The 19376-nt window shown below is 38.4% G+C and overlaps 1 protein-coding gene across 2 annotated transcripts in view; it reads left to right on the top strand.

The window, feature by feature from the left end:
• Positions 1-19376, top strand: part of suclg2 (succinate-CoA ligase GDP-forming subunit beta) — an 81220-nt gene that overhangs the window by 39477 nt on the left and 22367 nt on the right. For both annotated transcript variants that reach the window (XM_077574166.1, XM_077574167.1), the window contains one exon: positions 2151-2293. In XM_077574166.1, coding sequence (XP_077430292.1) covers positions 2151-2293 — 143 coding nt within the window. The remainder of the gene's footprint in view (positions 1-2150; positions 2294-19376) is intronic.

The raw sequence follows: 19376 nt of genomic DNA, 5'->3' as shown, positions 1-19376 counted from the left end.
GCTCATGATCTCATATTTACTTGGAGTAGAAATCATGAAAAAAATAATTATTATATAAAATATATATGCGGTATAATATAACATATATAAATAATGTAATGCAAAATAAATATAATATATATGCTCTATAACATTTTGTAGCATCCTCGGTTGAAATAAAGGTGGTCTCTCCAACTGATGGTTCACAACTTTTATTAAACTTTCCTTTGTGTGAACACACTGTAAGAGCTACACTACAAATAAACAAAAATTGCCATTAATAACTCAAACGGTATGTTTTGTGTATCCTTTTACCGTATTTAAGCCATATACTACTGTAGGGTGACCATATTCTCATTTCCAAAAAAAGGCGACACTTACGCCGGCCTTGAAATTGTGGTACCAGTTGCAGTTACACAGTGTGCTTCACCTCCTATTAGTCACGCAATGCCAACCGGGCATTTTCATGAATTTATAAAAACCCCGGGCTCCCCAACAGGACGTAAGAAAATGGTATGGCCTCCCAAAAGAGGACACATTTAGTCACCCTACCATATACTATAAATGAAATTATTACCTTTTATAGCCTTGACAATCTCTTGAGTACAATTTATATTGTAAATAAACATTTTAACCTTGCCTGTTGCCTTTATAAATACCTTAAAACAAAAATAAACCATACAGATATACAGATTCTTAGTCAATAAAAACTGAATCTTGAGTCGGTTACTTACGTCAGTTACTACCGGTTTATGAGACATTTTCCTGTATCCTTCAAAATAAAAGTATCAACTATATTATAATAACACAATAAAACAATTCTGCAATACAAAAATGCAAAAACAAAAATAAAGCAGGGTCATTTTCATATTTTATTTTAGAAAACCTGAAGGAGAAATATTTATCTTTTTTTTTCCTGCAATTTGGCGCCCCCTCCACTAGATGGCACCCTAGGCAACCGCCTAGTTTGCCTATGCCCTGGGCCCTGTGCATATTTATTCAGCTAGGTAAAAGACTTGTTTGTTTTTCAGTTGAGTTGTACAGGTCATACAGTAGGTCACATTAAAAGTGGAAAAGAAATAAAAATGATTTATCTTGGTCTCTTTTTACATCACAAAAACTTGCATTTAACAGGGGTGTATAGACTTTTTGCATCCACTGTATATGTGAATTCCCTTGGGACACAGTTAAATCCTTGCCAAAGTAAAGACACTCTTGGCTCTCCTCTAATCCACATTACAAGCAGTTTTCTGAGGACTCCAGAAGGGATGCCACCATAACCAATGTGTTCTAATTAGTGATAATCCACCCAGAAAGTCTCTTGTGAGCTGGATTGTTAGCATTCTCATTAAAGGCCCACATTATTGTCATAAATCAAAGCTTTTACAGAGTACAGCAGCACCAACAGGTGCACTGCCTTCTTACCCCATTGCCTCGTAAATGCACAGATTTTCTCTTAGCACTGTCATCAATCCACACACACACATCCCCTACTGTATGCCCACTTCTAAAAGTAACAACAGTTTGTAGGGCCCAGTTACAATAAGATGTTAATAAACCACCATAGCAACATCTGTATAATTAAATGTTCAATTGTACTGAGGTGTCAATCGGCTAGCATGGCAGGAAGCAGTTACAGAGGTTATGTTAGACAGTTTTGTTGACTTGGCTCGAGCACAACTCAGCAGGATACCTGCTCAGGTAGTTTGCTTCATGATGACAGGCTGTAAAGACAAAAAAAACAACAACCTCATAATTGTTTATCATTATGACTTTTACCATTGAGTCATTATGATCGTACTAATTGACTCTGGGGTGTTATAGGGCAAGCAGTTTATTTTGCTTAATAGGAGATGATGTAGTTTTAGGTAGGCTTAAAAAGAATGCTGTCTTCATGGTTATTAGCTATTTCTTTAGTTTAAAGTTTTTCACCATCTTGCATAGTCATTTCCAGACCTGGTACACTTTTTTTTTTAACTAAAGGAATATTGTTCTAAAAAGTTAAGTACAGCAAACTGAACTGTACTTGTGCCGTGATTCTTTCAAGTACCACTAAAGTGAACCACTAATGATACTACTACCACACTTGGAGAATAAATGTTGTTTTGGTTGTCCTTCATATCTGAATTCAAGTTTTAGTGTGTTGATATAAATCTGTTTTTAACTTGTAGTGAATGGAGCTGGATTGGCCATGGCCACATGTGACATCATTGACCTGCATGGAGGAAAGCCAGCTAACTTTCTCGATCTTGGAGGAGGAGTCAAAGAGAGGCAGGTGTATGAGGCATTCAAGCTTCTTACAGCTGACCCAAAGGTAGGATCAAAACATTTTTTCACCTTAGACTTTTCTAAAAAGTTTGGTAACTGACTCAATAACTGTGAAAGTGTTACACATCTCCCTGTAATGATGCTATACATTTCTACAAATACAGATATTATGTGGTGGTCTTTTTTAATCGCTTCCTCTGTTTCACACACGTCTTACCTCTTTTCAATCTCCCCCATTCTCCCCACTGTGTCACTGGCTTTGATGTCTCAAACTCATTGTGTTGAGAGGAATGGAAGTGACATAAGTGCACTGCTGGCACTGAATAGCAGGCATTGGGCCTGAGATGACAAAGGCCCTTTTCTGTCTCTGCACACTTCTATCTGCCATTAGCGCATTTATTGCCTTAACCATTATTTCTTCCTGAAAGAAAATGGAGGCAGAAATGCTGAGACAATTGCCTTGCTGTATAGGAAGGCAACCTGGGAAAACATGTTTAGAAGTATTGTGAGGAGAAAATATCATTTTGTGTGTGTGTGTTTTGCCAAGTAATCCTGTAACAGGTTTCTGTATCTTGGGTCAGCAACAGACCATTCAGCTTTGTGTTTGGGCCTCTAGTATGTTTAAAGCAGACAGATTTGTTTTCCAAACAACGATATATTGCACAACTCTCCCCATGGCCGCATATAGGAGGAATGTTTGTGGACAAAATTTCTGAATGCATAGAGGTTTACTTCACGTCACCTGTAGGCAAGATGCTGGTGAAGGCAGAAAATACCAAATAAGCCTTTTATTGCCTTGTGCCGTTGCAGTAAAGAAAGTGACAGATGGCTGTTTTGTCCAACTCAAGATCCATTTTGTTCTCAGGGCTGAAGGCTGTTTTCTGAAATGTTATAGGCTTGAGTAAATAATGACATTTCTCAAGAACAGCAAACATAGTCAGATCCTGAGATGTGGTTTAAAATTCCAACACGGAAAAGGGAACTTAACTAGGGATAGGGAGATTATCGGGTTGACTGATTGTCTGCGCCAATATTTGACATTTTGACAAATATTTGTATCGGCCTTAAAAAAATAATCTGATGACTGATAAAAGATCAATTTAAAGCTGTGTTATTCTCAGGGAACTAGTTCAGTTAACTTTATAAGAGATGCTGTTGACTAAATTTATTTACTGTAGAACAATATAGGGAGCTGTAGTATTTACTTACGTTATTATTTTTGTAAGGCATACTGGTGACTGTGGGAGCTCCCTGAACTTATTTTTTTTAAATTTAAAACAAAGATGTCTGTTGTCTAAAATAATTAAAATAATAATAAAGAAAAATCAATATTTTGAAAATCTCAAAAGTTGTTCAATAAACATTCATTCAGACATTTCAATGAAGTATAGAGTTGGAATTTGTATTCTTTCATTTTTTATTTTCTTATCTTTTTATTTTGACACCCCAAAAATATTTTCCCTTTTTCTGAAAATTAATATTATCTCAAAATAACGGTTATTTTCCTCCATGACTACTAATAATTGGTATTGGTCTGTATTTAAACCAAAACCAAGATGTGAAAATATAAAATGTGCAAGGATTGATAGATCTTCTTCATCAATTGATGTTAAATAGAATCAATGAAGCATTTAAGTATTAAGTTTTTATCCTGGAAAAAGATGTTTAAACATCACTTACGGGGGCTGCCATTTTTAAGTGTTTTTAACTACCGCAAGAGTGTGAATTTGCGAGTATGTGACTTGTTGGTGCACAAAAATGTGGAGTTTGGTATCTCAAGCAAGATGTTATTTTAAAGCTGTGAGAAATCCAGCTCACAGCGAAGATATGTAGCTTGTTGTTAAATATTTACTGAATCTGTATAGTTTTCTTAATAAACTGTGCAATTTCTGCAGAAATAGCATGGGAAGGCTGAAAGCTGAATGAAGGATAACTTATGTGAAAATTACAAAGTAATTAACTAGTAATTACTACTACTAGTATTAGTAATAGTAGTAGTAGTATTAACTAGTAATTGCTAGTAATAGTAGTAGTAGTAGTAGTAGTATTAACTAGTAAGTTACTAGGAATGCTACTAGTACTATTACTAGTAATTACTAGTATTAGTACTAGTAGTAGTACTGGTAACTACTAATTACTAGTAATAGTAGTGAATGTTACATTGAACATTAAATTGAATGCATTAAATATAACCTGTGTTAAACGAATGATAATGAAAGATAAATTGTGTGAAAATTACAAATGATCAATTGTAGATGAATTATAAATGAAAAAACAAAAGTTGTATTGAGCCAGTCTAAGGTTGGATTTGAACGGTCGCCTCCTGTTTACTGCTCACTGCTCCGCTTTAGTAGCCTACCCATTGAGCTACAGAGGACTTGCTGTCATCATTGAAGTGTTGTGAAATGTCATTGAGGGATGTCTTGCCGAACGCCAGAGTGAATGTGTCAATAAACATTAAATGGAATGCATTAAATATTTGTGTTAAACAAATGATAATGAAAGCTAAATTCTGTGAAAAATACAAATGTGTAATTGTAGATTAATTATAAATGAAAAGAGAAAAGTTTAAATGCAACCAGTCTAAGGTGGGATTTGAAACCTCACCTACTATTTACAGATCACAGGTCCACTTTAGTAGCCTACCCATTGAGCTACAGAGGATTTGCAGTTGTCACTGAAGTCATCAAAAGTATTGGATGTAAAATAATTTGACGAGTACTGAATATTGCATTTGTACTAAAGAGTTGTCCATCCAGGGGTTTGAATCCAGGTCCTCTGTATGGCAGGCAAATAGTGTAACCACTGACCTAACATGTCTGGTTCAAAGTCATGTCTTTTAATTTTTATATAAATATATATATATATACATTTTTATCAAAAAGTGACATCTGATGCTTAAAGCAATTGTGACACTTGTGTTTTAACCATTTCAGTGAAATTTTAATGCATTTCCTGATAAGATATCAGTTGGTTAGCATGTAATCACTTAGCATAATTGCCATGGATACATTTGCAAAGTACAGTCGGAGGTGGGATTTGAACCCCCGACCTCCTGGTTACTGAACAAAGCACTTAACCTAGTGCGCCACTGCGCAATGGTATGAAGTTGTATGTATGAAAGTGGGTGTGGAAAGTGGGACTTTGGAAAAAGTCCCATTGAAAGTGTATGGGGGAAAAGTTTAATATGTAATGATCTCTTAAATCACTAATTATGCTGTCGTTGATTACAATTATATATTATGTTGCTAGCTCATGATGGCCAGCCACTCACTGCTCACACGGCTGGTCAACTTTTTTTCATAGGCCTTAGAGCCATGGGTGATGCACTAAATAAAACGATAAGCAATTTTATATTTGGAAATAAAACTGGACACACTTACCATGGTCGCTGAGAACGTTTCCACTTCCCTACCTAAGCATCAAAGCTGTCCATTTTTTTTTAACAAAACTGGCTTGCTCAACTGTATCAAACCTAACTACTTTGACTCGTTATTGTCTTAAAAAAAACATCCAGACTCAATCGTGAGGTGAGATCATGCCTATGGTTCCTCGCAAAGTGAGGGAAGCGGCGGCATTTTCAAAAAGACTGTGGAGCGTTCAAGAGCTATAATAGATTTGTTCTCAAGCTATTCTCAACACTTTAAATTGGTTAATCATGTGTAAAAATAGCAGACGGCGTGGGAACAGACCAGTAGTATAGCACTTGCAAAATCTGTCACTCTCTGCAATTTGTCAGCCAACAGTTCAATGGAGCACTGAGATAGCAGGAAACTCTCCACTGGCTTTTTGTCGTCACTTCCCGTCTTCGTGTCTGCGGCTGATAATAATTTCGCCCAACATGGCGCCCCCACTTAAGTTGATTAATGATGCTGTTTAATGAAATATTAATCACAGTACTCTTTTTAGACTGTCTGTTCAGAATAATTATTTGCTCTGACGTTCACTGTCTTTCCACTTGTGTAGGATCATTAGGCATGTCTACCTAGCATTCCAGCTTCTATTCAATGACTGTCATTTTTTTTGCTCATCATACATCAGTACCTTTTCATCATCTCATATGCGATCCTTTTGGCTTTTTCCAGTGTTGGAGTGACTCTCTTGAACTTGAGCTCATATGTCTTATCTCGCCCCTCACATGGAGCGTAGTATGATTGCTGTCTTTCAAACCGATTTTCTCTCCAAGAGTGTTTTTTTTTTTTAGCATTTACATGGTAAATCATACTAGAGATTTAGAGATTATGCCTTACTGCGTCTTCCACCAACTATTTACCTTAATTTTCATTTCGCTCCATTGCTCCTTGTTCTTTCTTGGCCTCTCTGTGTTATTGTTTTTTTTTTCTTTTTTCATCGTAGCCTTTATTTACGTACCTGCTAGCTAAATCCTGCCTCAGCTTTCAACCTTAAGTAATAGCTGCACATAGAACCAGGTGAATTATGCTACGGTCAGACCAAACAGAAATTTAACTATTGTTGGAATGTGATGACATGTACTGTAAAGTCATTGCAGTTCACGATAGCTGACTATGAATCAGTGCCGGGTGGCACGATTGACATGTTTGAGGTGACGCGAGTGGAGGCTAGCACATTCGCTCCAGTCGGTAAATTTGAGGACACACATTGCGTCGCCTCAGCCTATCGCCGTCAAATGTACTTACTTTATAACATTACAAGGAAAAGCTTGCAATGGAAACCACGTACCTCAATCACACATGGAGCGTGAATGCTTATCTTGTCTGTCAGACCCCACACATATTATACAATGGGAACACGGCAACTTTTAATCACAAGCAGGCTTTTTTAGAAGTAGAAATCACCACTGCGCCTGAAGCGGAGGGCCTGTGGGAGATGCCTGGTCCCCTGTGTTGTAAACACAAGAAATGCCAGCCAACAAGAATCGAAGAAAAGAGGATAAAACAACATACCACAATAATTGAGTTCATTCCCTGGGTGCAGAATATTAGACAAGAACCAAATATGGGGCTGGCCATGGAGGGGGCATGTATTAAGTCTGGCCAACGATCTACCATAGTGACAGTGTGTGGGTTTGTGTGCGTAAAGGAGAATGAGCTGTCTTTGTGATTCATTTATTTTCTTATTTTCCACCTATTGCGACAAAGTCATTGCATTGGTTAGCCATTACAAGCGAGAAGTTCTACTTCATCCAATGTTTTTCTGCAGATTTGCTTACAGTGCATTAAAATGCTCCTCTTGTGACTGGTCAGGATTCTTTTTGTATTATGGGAAACATTTGGTACATTTGAATTCACATATATATGCAAAGTGTATGTTGCAGGCTAAAGCTAGATGGCCTTGTATTAAGGAGGCTATAATTCTTCACTACTGTATATGGCTACATATCAACACACACTCAATACATTGTATTACTGTATGTATCACAAACAAGGTAATAATTCAAATGCAGTTGTTTAGCCATAGTAAAGCAAACATAGCATGTTGGGTGGACATCAACTGCCCCCATTGTCAAGAAACAGTGCATAAGAAGGGCAAATCAGAGTAATAACTATTTAAAATCAAGTAAATTATAATCATCATTTTAAGTGACAATAGATGTATGCCAAATGTATTATTGGTTCAGACAGCGAGCGATTCCCAGAGCCAATGACCGTGTCTGAGGCTGATACATAAAAAGATATACAGTATGGTAAAAATACATGAATTGAATTGTACGGGTAGAGGTACATTATCCCTGCTTTGGTGCAGACAACGTGGGTTCAGTTTCCACTCAGCGATGGTGTAAATGCAAGCGAGGCCATGGACATTTATTTGCGCACCTTAGGAAGTAACTCACAACATGTGTTCTCTATCTTGCTGTGTTTTGCACAAGGGCTTCGGTCGATCTGTCACTATTTCACCCTGTTGCTTTAGCGTAGTTGTGGTTGCAGCTCTACAGTATTTCACTCCATTCTCTGTACTGGGTGGGCCATTTATGTGCCATAAATATAAATATAGCAGAGCTGTTTTCGCCATTGTTGTTTAATAGCATGTCTTGCTTAGTCGCACAAGTGACATCAAAGCAGTTTCCTTTTGTCTTTTCTGTAAATCTTTGTATAATGGTGTTGCATGATGATGTGTGATTCTTTTTTTCTAAAAAAAACAACAAACAAAAATGCTTGTAAATTTCGAGAAATGATCTGCACTAGCTGCCAATCACACTTTGGTAGTGTCAGGCCGGCTGTCGGGTGGTGACATCGCTGCTTGTAGCCCAAGCCGTAGCTAGTCATTTGTGAGTTATGTAATTTATGACACTTTGAGCTGCTTTTGTAACCAGTTAAAATAATCTGACATCTTAATTTAGCCTATTAATATTTACTGCACAATTTGTACAAACAACATATGGAACCCATCAACTGAAATAATTTGGAAAAAAATCCTTTCAAGCATTCATAGACCATGCAAGAAGCAATTAATAGGTTGTATGGTCCTTTGAAACCCACATTCTTTTGTGCTGGACCACTACTCTGTCAACAAGATTATACTACTTTAGTGTACTGTTTTACGCCTCGATCTATGAGGGACAGATACAGAGCGCTGCTGCAAGTGGCAAAAATCTGCTACTAAAACAACCCCCACCCCCAACACACACACACACACACACACACACACACACACACCCCACAAAAAAAGAGTTAAAATTTCCACAACAAACATGTTTTCAATCACTATATAAAATAAAGCCATTCTATTTGCCAATTTCTTGAACCCCCTTTTCAGAAAATACAGATAAATAATATGGTACACTTTGCTTCATATTCTGGAAGGATGGAGAAAAGTATTAACTCTTTGACTGCCAAAAATGTTAAATAACGTTTAGTAAAATCCTACGGAGGAGCGCCAAAGACGTTAAAAGACGTTCACCAAGTTTTTTTTTTTTGGGTGGGGGGAACGGGTGGAGGAAAGCCTTGGCCAGCTGTGCTGAAAATCAAGCAGATCTAGTTAGTATAATGCGTATTTTTGGCCCCTAGATGGCAGCGATGACTCTCTTTGGACAAGATTGGGTAGGCGTCAGTAGAAGACGTGAGGCGGAGCTAGAGTGTTGATGGGACAATGGCTGAGGAAGCCATAATGGCGACCGGTTGCAAGCAGCTCACGCTTGAGCATTTTTTTCAAAGACGAAAAGCATCGACCAATGCTAAAGAGCACATTGATAACGACGATGATGATGATGGTGACTCCGAGGTTGACGCCGAAGTTGGAAGCGTTGACGCGGCGGCTATGATCACGTCATAAAGCCTCACCGGCTAGCGATGCTAACGCCGGAAAACGCGGAGCACAACCGAGCACGCTCAGGCGGACGTTCAATCGGACGACGAGTCCAATGCATATTCATCGGAGGAGTGGGTACAGTCTGAACACAGAGAAGACACTGGTTCTGGACTACGATGCCACCATGAATGGAGTGGATACGATGGATCAGAACATCTCTTACCACCCGGTATAGGAACAGAAGGACATGAGGAAGCCAGACGTAACACCACCGTAACGTCACCGTATCATGATCTGAGAGTAGACTTGATGGCAACATGGCCAAACACACACTGCAGTATATACTTGCTATTCCCCGGAAAAAAAAGCCAGCAAGAAAGTGTAGCGTCTGCACGCTAAGGGGCCATTGCAGTGAAACTAATCTGTTGTGCAAATCCTGCTGCGTCGCCTTGCACGCAGGGGAGTGTTACAAAAAGAAAAACTGTATTTGAAACATCCACACAATTGTAAATAGTACCACGGTTGCACACATTTGTAAATAGTTTGCCAAATTGTTTTGTCAAATTGTTACACTGTTGAATGTAAATAAACGTATTTTGCTATCAAAAAAACACTTTTTCATTGTTGGTGGTAGTGTTTTACAGAAGTAAAGCACTGTTTAGGTGTTTGTGGCATCATTCATGGAAAAAAAGGTGTCAAATTCACTAGAGTGCATGAAATAATATCGTTTCACAAAAAGCTTGATTTCTCAGGGTTTTTTCAAAACAGAGCATTTGGGTGAAACTAACCATTTTCTATTGATGATTACTGAAAAACGGAATAAGGTAGAAACAAACTTTTGTTTCTGATGAAAGATGAGAGTCCAATCTTTCATTTGGTAGTATGTGTGTTTCCATAGTCCAAACACAAAACTTTCTGTGGACCTTGAAAGATCAGTCAAAATGCTTAAATCGGCTGGCACCCACGGCATCCCTTTTCTGAAAACGTCTGGCAGTCAAAGAGTTAATAGGGTTGCCACACATTCAGGCCCACATTTGTCTTTTGAAGGTTAATTTGAAGAAGTGAGGGGATTGCCTAGAAATGCACAAGGGAACTGAAGACTTGTCAGACTGATTTGCCCCTCAGAGAACCTTTGACTTTTCTGTCTCCGCCATAGCGTAAGGGTTAGTATAGTGCCTTTATGTTTCAAAACAGTTCTATCCGTTTCTATGCATCATTAGACAGCTGTATTACATACTCTTCAGTATGTATGAAGACAATGGGCTGCTAATACATTGTCTGCATCCTGTCACCTTGTGCAATTTGTCCCTGTGGATTCTCACACACCAACAGACAGGTCCCAACGGCATGTCTGATTGAGTGTTCCCCTGTCCGGCGTTCCTTATTTGTGGGAAATCGATACAGAATCCGGAATTGGAGCGGCAGCTAATTGAGCTCTGCACACTATTCTCTTATTGCTGCCAGGAGTGTTTTGTCATTGCAGCATCTGCTTCACAGTGCTCGGACAAGGGGCGCCACTCCGTTATCTAATTGGGCCTTCAGATCCACTGGGGGAGAGAGATGCTTGTGACTGAGTAACATTATGTAGTCGAGCAGCCAGAATGGCATTGGAAGTTGTGATTGATTTCCTATCAAATGGGGAAAAAAATAGTGTACTGCACAGTTTTAAGTACTTGATGGTTTGATTGCAAATATCATTTTGGATTTGATGTTACTTCTTAGGTTGTCAGTTGCTGCAATGAAGCAAGTTCTTGCATCTATTTGCATCCATTTTACATCCCACTGCTAACTATGAGATGCCAAGGGAACAAATTAAAATTCACTGCAGTCAATGTCTTTGCAATATCGCAAGATACTTACTTACCTCCAGATATTTTATGTATTCCGATAAAAGCCATGATTCTCTGTTCTGTTTTTTATAAAATTATTTTTATGGATGAACTTGTCTTCATAGAACAGGCGTATAAAGGGTCGGGGTTAGGCAGGGTTAGTTTTTTTTTTCTATTACATTATTATTGAAGTTATAGGTGTCAAAATTAATTGATTAATCTAATATATATAAATAAACGAATCAATTATCAAACTAATACTGTTTTACTAATCGTGTAATCATTTAGAGCAATTGTTTAACTTAAAATCATCATCATTTCAGCCTCTCAAAAGTAATCATTCTCTGATGTCTGTAATACTTCATGAAAGCAGAATTCTCATCTTTTTAAAAAAAATCTAAATCAATCATCTGCTTTACTTCTTTCTTTGGGGGGATGGCCAAATCAATATCTGAAACCATTTCAGAATGGTTGGTTAATACAACATGAATCCATCAGTTATATTGCTTAAATGATGTAGTTTTTTTTCTTGTTTTTTTCCCCACTCAACCATACCAGATAAACATTTTGTAAACAAGTACCGGTAATCGCAAAAAAAAGATGTATTTTTTTAAATAAACTTTTATGCAGACTAAAACATTAAATGTTTATTCGATTAATCGTTGGAATAATTGATAGAATAATTGATTCTAAAAGTATTTGATCGTGACAGCCCTATGTAAAGTACATATCGCTGGTGTCCTTAAATTGAGCGATAATTTGTAAAACACCCACGCGTGTGGACTAACCAACTGCAGCGTACGGCATGCCATTGACAAAACCATTAATTGTGAATGTAGTGAGGGGCCTGTTTGTAATTGACGCTTCACACTGACCAAGTGCAGTGTGAAAAGACCTTAAAGAGGTCAGAGGAAAGACTGTTTTAGAGAAACCAGATCTTGTGTATCATTTCACAGAGTTGCCAGTTTGTCACCAGAAACCAGATGTTGTGTATCATTTCACAGAGATGCCAGTTTGTCACATAAATCCCATCTCTGTTTCAACATTTCAACGGCAGTTTTATGTTTCGTGTGTAACCAAAACTATAAAACTGCTCTTCTGCACCCCATAGATGAGCTCTTCAATAATATGGCTTACGGGTATTGGACGACACATCGAGGAGGGTTTTAATTACACTTATTCCCACAGTAATTTCTGGACTATAAGGCGCTCCTGACTATAAGCCGTGCTAGCTAAATTCGGGGAATACTCGAGTTTGTTACACATATAAGCCGCACCTGACTGTAAGCCGCAGGTGTTCTAATGTTACCGCACCGGTGGTTCCCGCTACTTTCTTTTCCGTAATAAGGGCGCAAATTGTCTCACTCTCGTTCTGCCGCTCCTATTGTATTTGGGCTCACTTGGTTTGTTTAGCTCTGCCTGATGCTCTTGCGCTTTCTTTATAGTGCGCCCCCTTGTGATCTGATGGATAAGCCGCACCTTTGTATTAGCCGCAGGGTTAAATGCAAATGAAAAAAGTAGCGGCTTACAGTCCAGAATTTACTGTATCTAGAACTGAAAAACAATCCAGGAGTAGTGTGGCTCTTAGATCTCCCTCATTTCACGCCCCCCTGGCGCTTATGTGTTCACATGCAATGAGATTGTGAAGCCACTCAAATACCACCTTGATGAGATCATCCATGAGCCATCTACTAACACAGTTGACACTACTATATCCTTGTTTGTCTTCCTGAGCTATTATGTTATATTTTGAAGCCATTTGTTGAGGTTAGGTCTGCCTCAAGTTAATTACCATGAGAGCAATTAAATGGTGCTGCAAATTAATTAGCAGAGTAAAATATGAGCACCCTGTAAATTAACACAATGAAGTCTTAATTAAAAAAAACATATGCCTTTTTGGTTTGAGGTGGTTGAAGGGCACCTTGTTAACACAGTGTGAGTCATTCAATTCACAGAACACAGTCTTTAGAGTAAGAGAGTAATTTTCCAACAACCCATATTTCAGTAAGGCAAACAGTTGATGATTATATGCAACTTCACTTATGTTGCAGCCTTGTTCCAAAATGGAATAAATTCATCTTTTTCCTCAAAATTATGCATGCAACACGTATTAATAACAATGTGAAACATGTTTTTTGCTAGCTAATGTAAAAAAATTAACTAAGAACACACATTTACGTCTGTAAGCTATGTATACTGTATATAAGTATGCTTTTGCACATTACTTTGTTAATGCACCTTTAACACTAATTGATTACAACCTGAAGTCTTTTTTAATATACCGCCACAAGCATGGCACACATCTTTCAGATTTTCTGCTAATAATAAAGACAATAAAAATAATAGTACATTAAACTTTTAGTAAGCGTTGGAGCTTGTACCAGCATGCCAGACATGTTTTATGATGTTATTATACAGTATGACAGTACCAGATAAATTGAAGGTGATAGTCTGGCCTTCAATATTTGTATTTGTTAATGTTAAGTTGACTTAAAATGGAACCACAACCTACGTACTATGCAAAGTGTTTGGGGATGGCAAAAAACAAAATAGCAAGGATGCCTGCACATTTTGGTAAGAACTTTTTGGACTCTTCTTTCAAATGTTCTGTATAAATAGCACATGCTTTGATGTTTACAAAAAAACACATAATGAAAGTCAATTGAGAAATGAGCAAGTTCTAATTTATTTTCAATGTGCACTGCATGCATTGCCTTCGATGGGAGCATGAACTTGTCTTTAAATGCATGCTCATCACGGTCGTGCTACCTTGAAATGCAAGTTGTGCCTTGCAGGTTTTTGCATCATATTCTTATTTAGTATTTTGGGTAAATGCTCAAAAACGTTCTTGGTCCGTTTCTGACGGATAACCATGTTTATTCTGTTGATATCAGGGCTTACCCGTATTACTGCTATTGTGTATGTGTTAAAGGGCAAAAAGGCAGTTACAGAATCGAAGGTTCTGGAAAAATAAAGGATGATTTTGATCATTACATTAATTGCGGATTTTGATCATCAATGTAATTGTGAGTTGTCGACTAATCTTGGCAACAATATTGTTAACCAAAAAGGATTGTTCATTGTTTATGTACTTAATGCAGATGATAACTGCCAACTACTGTATATGCTTGGTGTACTTAAAATGAGTTTCCATGTCCCATTGACCTCACTTTCCCTCTGTCCATGTTGTAGGTGTTTGTTGCTTTGTAAGACATGACAGCCAAAGTAGAGCAAGAGATTATTGTCAGTGTAATTGAATTTTCCAGGCCTGATTCAATACTACTCTCATCTGTGATTCTCCTATGTCTATATTATCTAGCATAATGGCGAGATGATGAGCCTCACTTGCAACATTGGCCGCCTGATATCTGCAAAGAAATGTACCACTGCCTTTTTGTTTTTATGTTCTGGGTCTTAGATAGAAGGTAATATGAACTGCACAGACGCAACACTCAAGTTAATATAGCTCAGTAGCTCACTGCAGATTCTCAGGCCTGTATTGTATTATGATGTCTATGGAGAGCATCATGTTGCTAAACAGTTCCTTCATCCATACATTATTGTCCCTGCAGTCTGATAAGCGACAGCCAGAAGAAAGAATCAGTATCAGCCGGCGCGATCCTTGTTCGCTGTCTGGACTGATGTGACAATCTGATGCTAGAGCAATCTGCCATGTTCAGAAAGCAGGAGAGACAATGCAGAATGCCTTAGTTAAGTAGTTATCGCAGACAGTATCTACTCCTGCCAGATGAGGCTGCAGATAGTCAAGAGATTTGTACTGGATAAACCGAACATTGTCACATAGTTATGCACTGTAGTTTTTTTTTTTCTGACACCATTTTTGCACAATTTAAAATTAAAGGATTGTCAGAGGTGGGTGCGACAATGAATTATGAGTGTCCGTCATTTGGCAATCGTCAACATTAGGGACGCCCTTCTGTCATCTACATCTACAGTCTACAATATTTTAAGACAAACCAAACAGTAATCGTTAATCCGTCAACGTTATTTTAAGCACGCTTCTGTCGCGCTAAATAAAAAAAAATTAAAGTTTGTCCATCTATCCATTACCTACCGCTTAATCTGGGGTCGGGTCACGGGGGCAGCAGTTTTAGCAGGGAAGCCCAGACTTCCCTCTCCTCGGCCACTTTAGCCAGCTCCTCCGGCGGGATCCCAAGGCGTTCCCAGGCCAGCCAAGAGACATAGTCTCCCCAGCGTATCCTGGGTTTTCCCCGGGGCCTCTCGCCGGTGGGACATTCCCGGAACACTTCTCCAGGAGGCATCCGAAACAGATGCCCGAACCACCTCAACTGGTTCCTCTCAATGCGGAGGAGCAGCGGCTCGACTCTGAGTCCCTTCTCACCCTAATGTAAAGTAATGTAAAGCTTGTCAACCACTATTTTCCGCTTGACGTTGTTTGTTATGTTACTATTCTTTTCCTCACTAATGTCGCCACATATAGTATGTGCACACAGTCGTAACTACCGGGAATACTGCACGGCCAACGTACTCAATACTTTCTCTTTTTTAGGACCCCCTTAGCTGATCAATAACCTGTCTGACATCAAATGGTGTCCTGAAGGACTCCTTAGCTATCTAACAATGTGCCTGAATTAAAATAAACAAACTGAGCACTAAACTACTGCTTGCAAAAACGTAGCACTAAAGAGGAATTTACAAAAAGAGGAAAACATCATCACGGTTTGTAGACACCCGAGCGGCCAGCTATCAATATTGGGACAGAGCCAGATGAGAGAAGACTTGGAAAATGGTGTGCAAAGAAGTGTACATACCTGGTAAATATGCATTTATTTGTTTAGTGCAGCAGAAAAAGAGTGGGTCGGTGACTGCGGTGCGTCAGAAAAGTGGGCATCCATCAATGCTCCCGTCATTCGTCGAAACGGGCATCCGTAATTGACAGTCTGTGAAGGTCCATTGGTACTGACCCGGACGAAAACCCACTTCTGGGTCAATTCTTGGTTCGTTTTTTTTTTGTTTTTTGTTTTCTCTTTATTTTTTCAAGGTTTCTTATCATGCCTTATCGGCAAAAAAATGGATTGTATTGACGGAATGCCAACCTCTGAGGGTTATAGCCAAAACAGAAGTTGTAGGTTTAAATTACTAAACAACTCCATTGTGTCCATAGTGTGGGAGGGAGGCTGGCAGGTTGTTTTTGTACTTCCGATAGTATAGACAAAAATGGTTGTAGGAACTAGATTTTAAAATATAATCATATGTTCAGAAATACATTGTTTAGTTGTGTACAGAACATCTACTAATGCATTTAATCAAAACTACTTGCATATTAAGCAGCTCATTTTAATATCCAAAGTCCCCGTTAAGTGGCAAGATACCATCTGTGATCATCTTTCAGTGTGTAACCACAACAGCACTTTCCTGTTCTTTTCTCCCACACTTTCTTTCGTTGATTTGGGTTTCTGTGTTATTATGCAGTTTACTGTATCAGTTGAAGTATCAGAAATGGCAAACTTGTCAAGAATACAGATAAGGGTACCACTTACACAGAGCAAATATGTCTGGAATGGAACAATTCAGAATCAGAATCCTCTTTATTGGCCAAGTATGTAAAAACACAACAAATTGTAAGAGCTAAAATAGTAGTTACACTAGTCTAGTATTGCAATAACAAACAACTGTGACAAAGACATGAAACACAAGTACAATTCGGATATACATGACAGTAACAAAAAAGAGAGAAGATTATGCTCGAAATCCATTATAATCATCTTGTAATCAGGCCTCTTGGAAACGTAGATGAAAATCTGATGCATATCGGATATTTGTCAATGTGACAGCATCGTACACGTACAGATCGGATACACCTTGTTAATGCGAACGAGACAACATCGACATACTGTAGATCGCTGATCTATACACGGTCACATCTGCTCAGTCAATGCCAATAAACACTTTTAAAAGCACAAGCTGTAAATATTGCATAAACTACTACAGTGAAGATGTAGACCATTAACTATTGTCTAAGTATGTTTTAATAGAGCTGTGTTGAACATTAAACAACATAAATGCCAAAGGCAGCAAGTGGAATAATGTGGAGGTTGCCCTCATTTTAAATCAATGGCCCAGGTCAACTAAACGGTATTTAATATAATGATTTATTTATTCATTATTGTTTAGTTTTTGCTTGTCGGTCTTGTCTAGTATGTCACTTGTACAAGTACACGTAAACAAACAGCCAAAAAAGATCAGATATGGGAATTAAACTTGAACAAGGCACTTGGACGTACAGTGTAAATCCTGCCTAAGTGAGAGCTGACTAGAAAGATAAGGACAGAGATTAAAGATAGCCGCTATGTTCACAAGTCAGGAAAACTGGAGGAAAAGAGAGCTCAGTGTTGCGAGTCTGGGGTTCTCACAGTGATTACATTGTCCATCAGGGCACAGGATGGCCTGCATCAGCCCACAGGATTGATGGTTGACAGAATAATTAGAAAACTGTCTCAACCTGTAATCACTGGAGCTCATCTTGCAGGAGAAGACTTCCATTTGCTGTCACTGACACACATGCATAGTTGCACACTCACATACAAACAGCAAATCCAAGCCATCTGTTGTTGACTGGTATATGGGGCAGTGGCTTGATAGAGTGTTAAGATGGGAGTGTCTCTCTCTATTTCTAAGGAACTTAAAAAGACCATGAGCAGAGGTGAGTGGAGGGGAGGCAAGTGTGCCACCCTTTCATGGCTTACTGAAATCAGCAATGGGCAACACAGAGGAGCTTGGGGTTTATGGCCTGTGAAACTTATTTAATGGAAGTTTTACCACTTTGGCAGGCAGAATATAAAGGATGTGACTGATGTGCTCTGCATATGTTCCTAGTGTACATGCATTCAAGAGAAGTGAGGTAATTTTGAAAGCATTGCAATATGGAATACAAGTAAGGGCCACCTCGCCGCACACCAAGCGAGGCCGCCGGACATGACGGAACTGTAGCGCGCTGTGCGTGGTTCAATTAGTCAACCATGATCGAGTAATTTTGGTGCAATTTAAAATTCAGTCGCAGTTTAATTATTATTACTTGTGATGATTCATGTACACCCCTTATACAACCCAGTTACAGCAGTCGCATTCTTTTGTCCACATACATTAACTTCCACACTCAAGAACAATCAGGTGCTTGTATACTGCAACAAGGAAGTAGAAAGAGCGCTGTAGCAACCAGGCTAAGAAACGTGCCTGCGTATAGCCGACCCAAAACTAAATTTTAAGCACAACGGCTCACTCATTATTTTATATACTGACAATATCCAGACAGTTTTAATACCACAATATCATGACTACAGTGACATCTCATTATTATAGTTAGGGGTCTAACTAAAAAACAGTTCAGAAGGAATCTGTGTTTGTTATGATTAAAAAGATGTGAGGACATCGAATAGACAAATCTAATCATTCCACCTTTAAAATATATCAACACGTATCAAATTGTCTTGCATTGGAAAGATACATTTTTGAAAGAAATTTCCACATGTACGGTTGCCTACTGCTTATATTGTAAAATTACAAGAAACTCATTACATCAGACCCTCTCAAACTCAGCCATACCAAATCAAACTGAATAGTAATTCCATTGAATCAAATCAAATTGTTCCATTTTTAATGTTGCCAACAATCAGGTTAATTTAATTGTGGCTGCTAAAATCATGATCACGATTAAAAAATTATAATAATAAAGTATTTTTGCAGCCCTTGCTGCACCCCTCAACTAAGTCAAACTATGTGCACAAAATAAAATCAAAGTCATTAAAGACTTCGGCAATTACTCCCTGTTTTTTTGTTTAAGTCTTATTATTATTATTGTTGTTTTGGGGCGTCATTTTGCTGTTTTCTTTTGATGCCACAGAGTGTCAGTGATGGCAGTGATGAATGGTATCCGCTGAACTGGAAAATGAACTTTTGCGATCTACAAAAGCCGTGCACATGACACACACATGGGAAAAAACAAGTGGAAGAAGGGAATGTGCACTGCAAACAAAGTATGTTGTGTGTACTGTAAATGGGAATAGACTCCTGTCATAGACATGCACACTAATT

The sequence above is a fragment of the Vanacampus margaritifer genome, chromosome 8 (genome assembly GCF_051991255.1).
Source record: "Vanacampus margaritifer isolate UIUO_Vmar chromosome 8, RoL_Vmar_1.0, whole genome shotgun sequence".
NCBI classification, from domain to species: domain Eukaryota; kingdom Metazoa; phylum Chordata; class Actinopteri; order Syngnathiformes; family Syngnathidae; genus Vanacampus; species Vanacampus margaritifer.
This window is presented reverse-complemented; position numbering and strand designations above follow the sequence as displayed.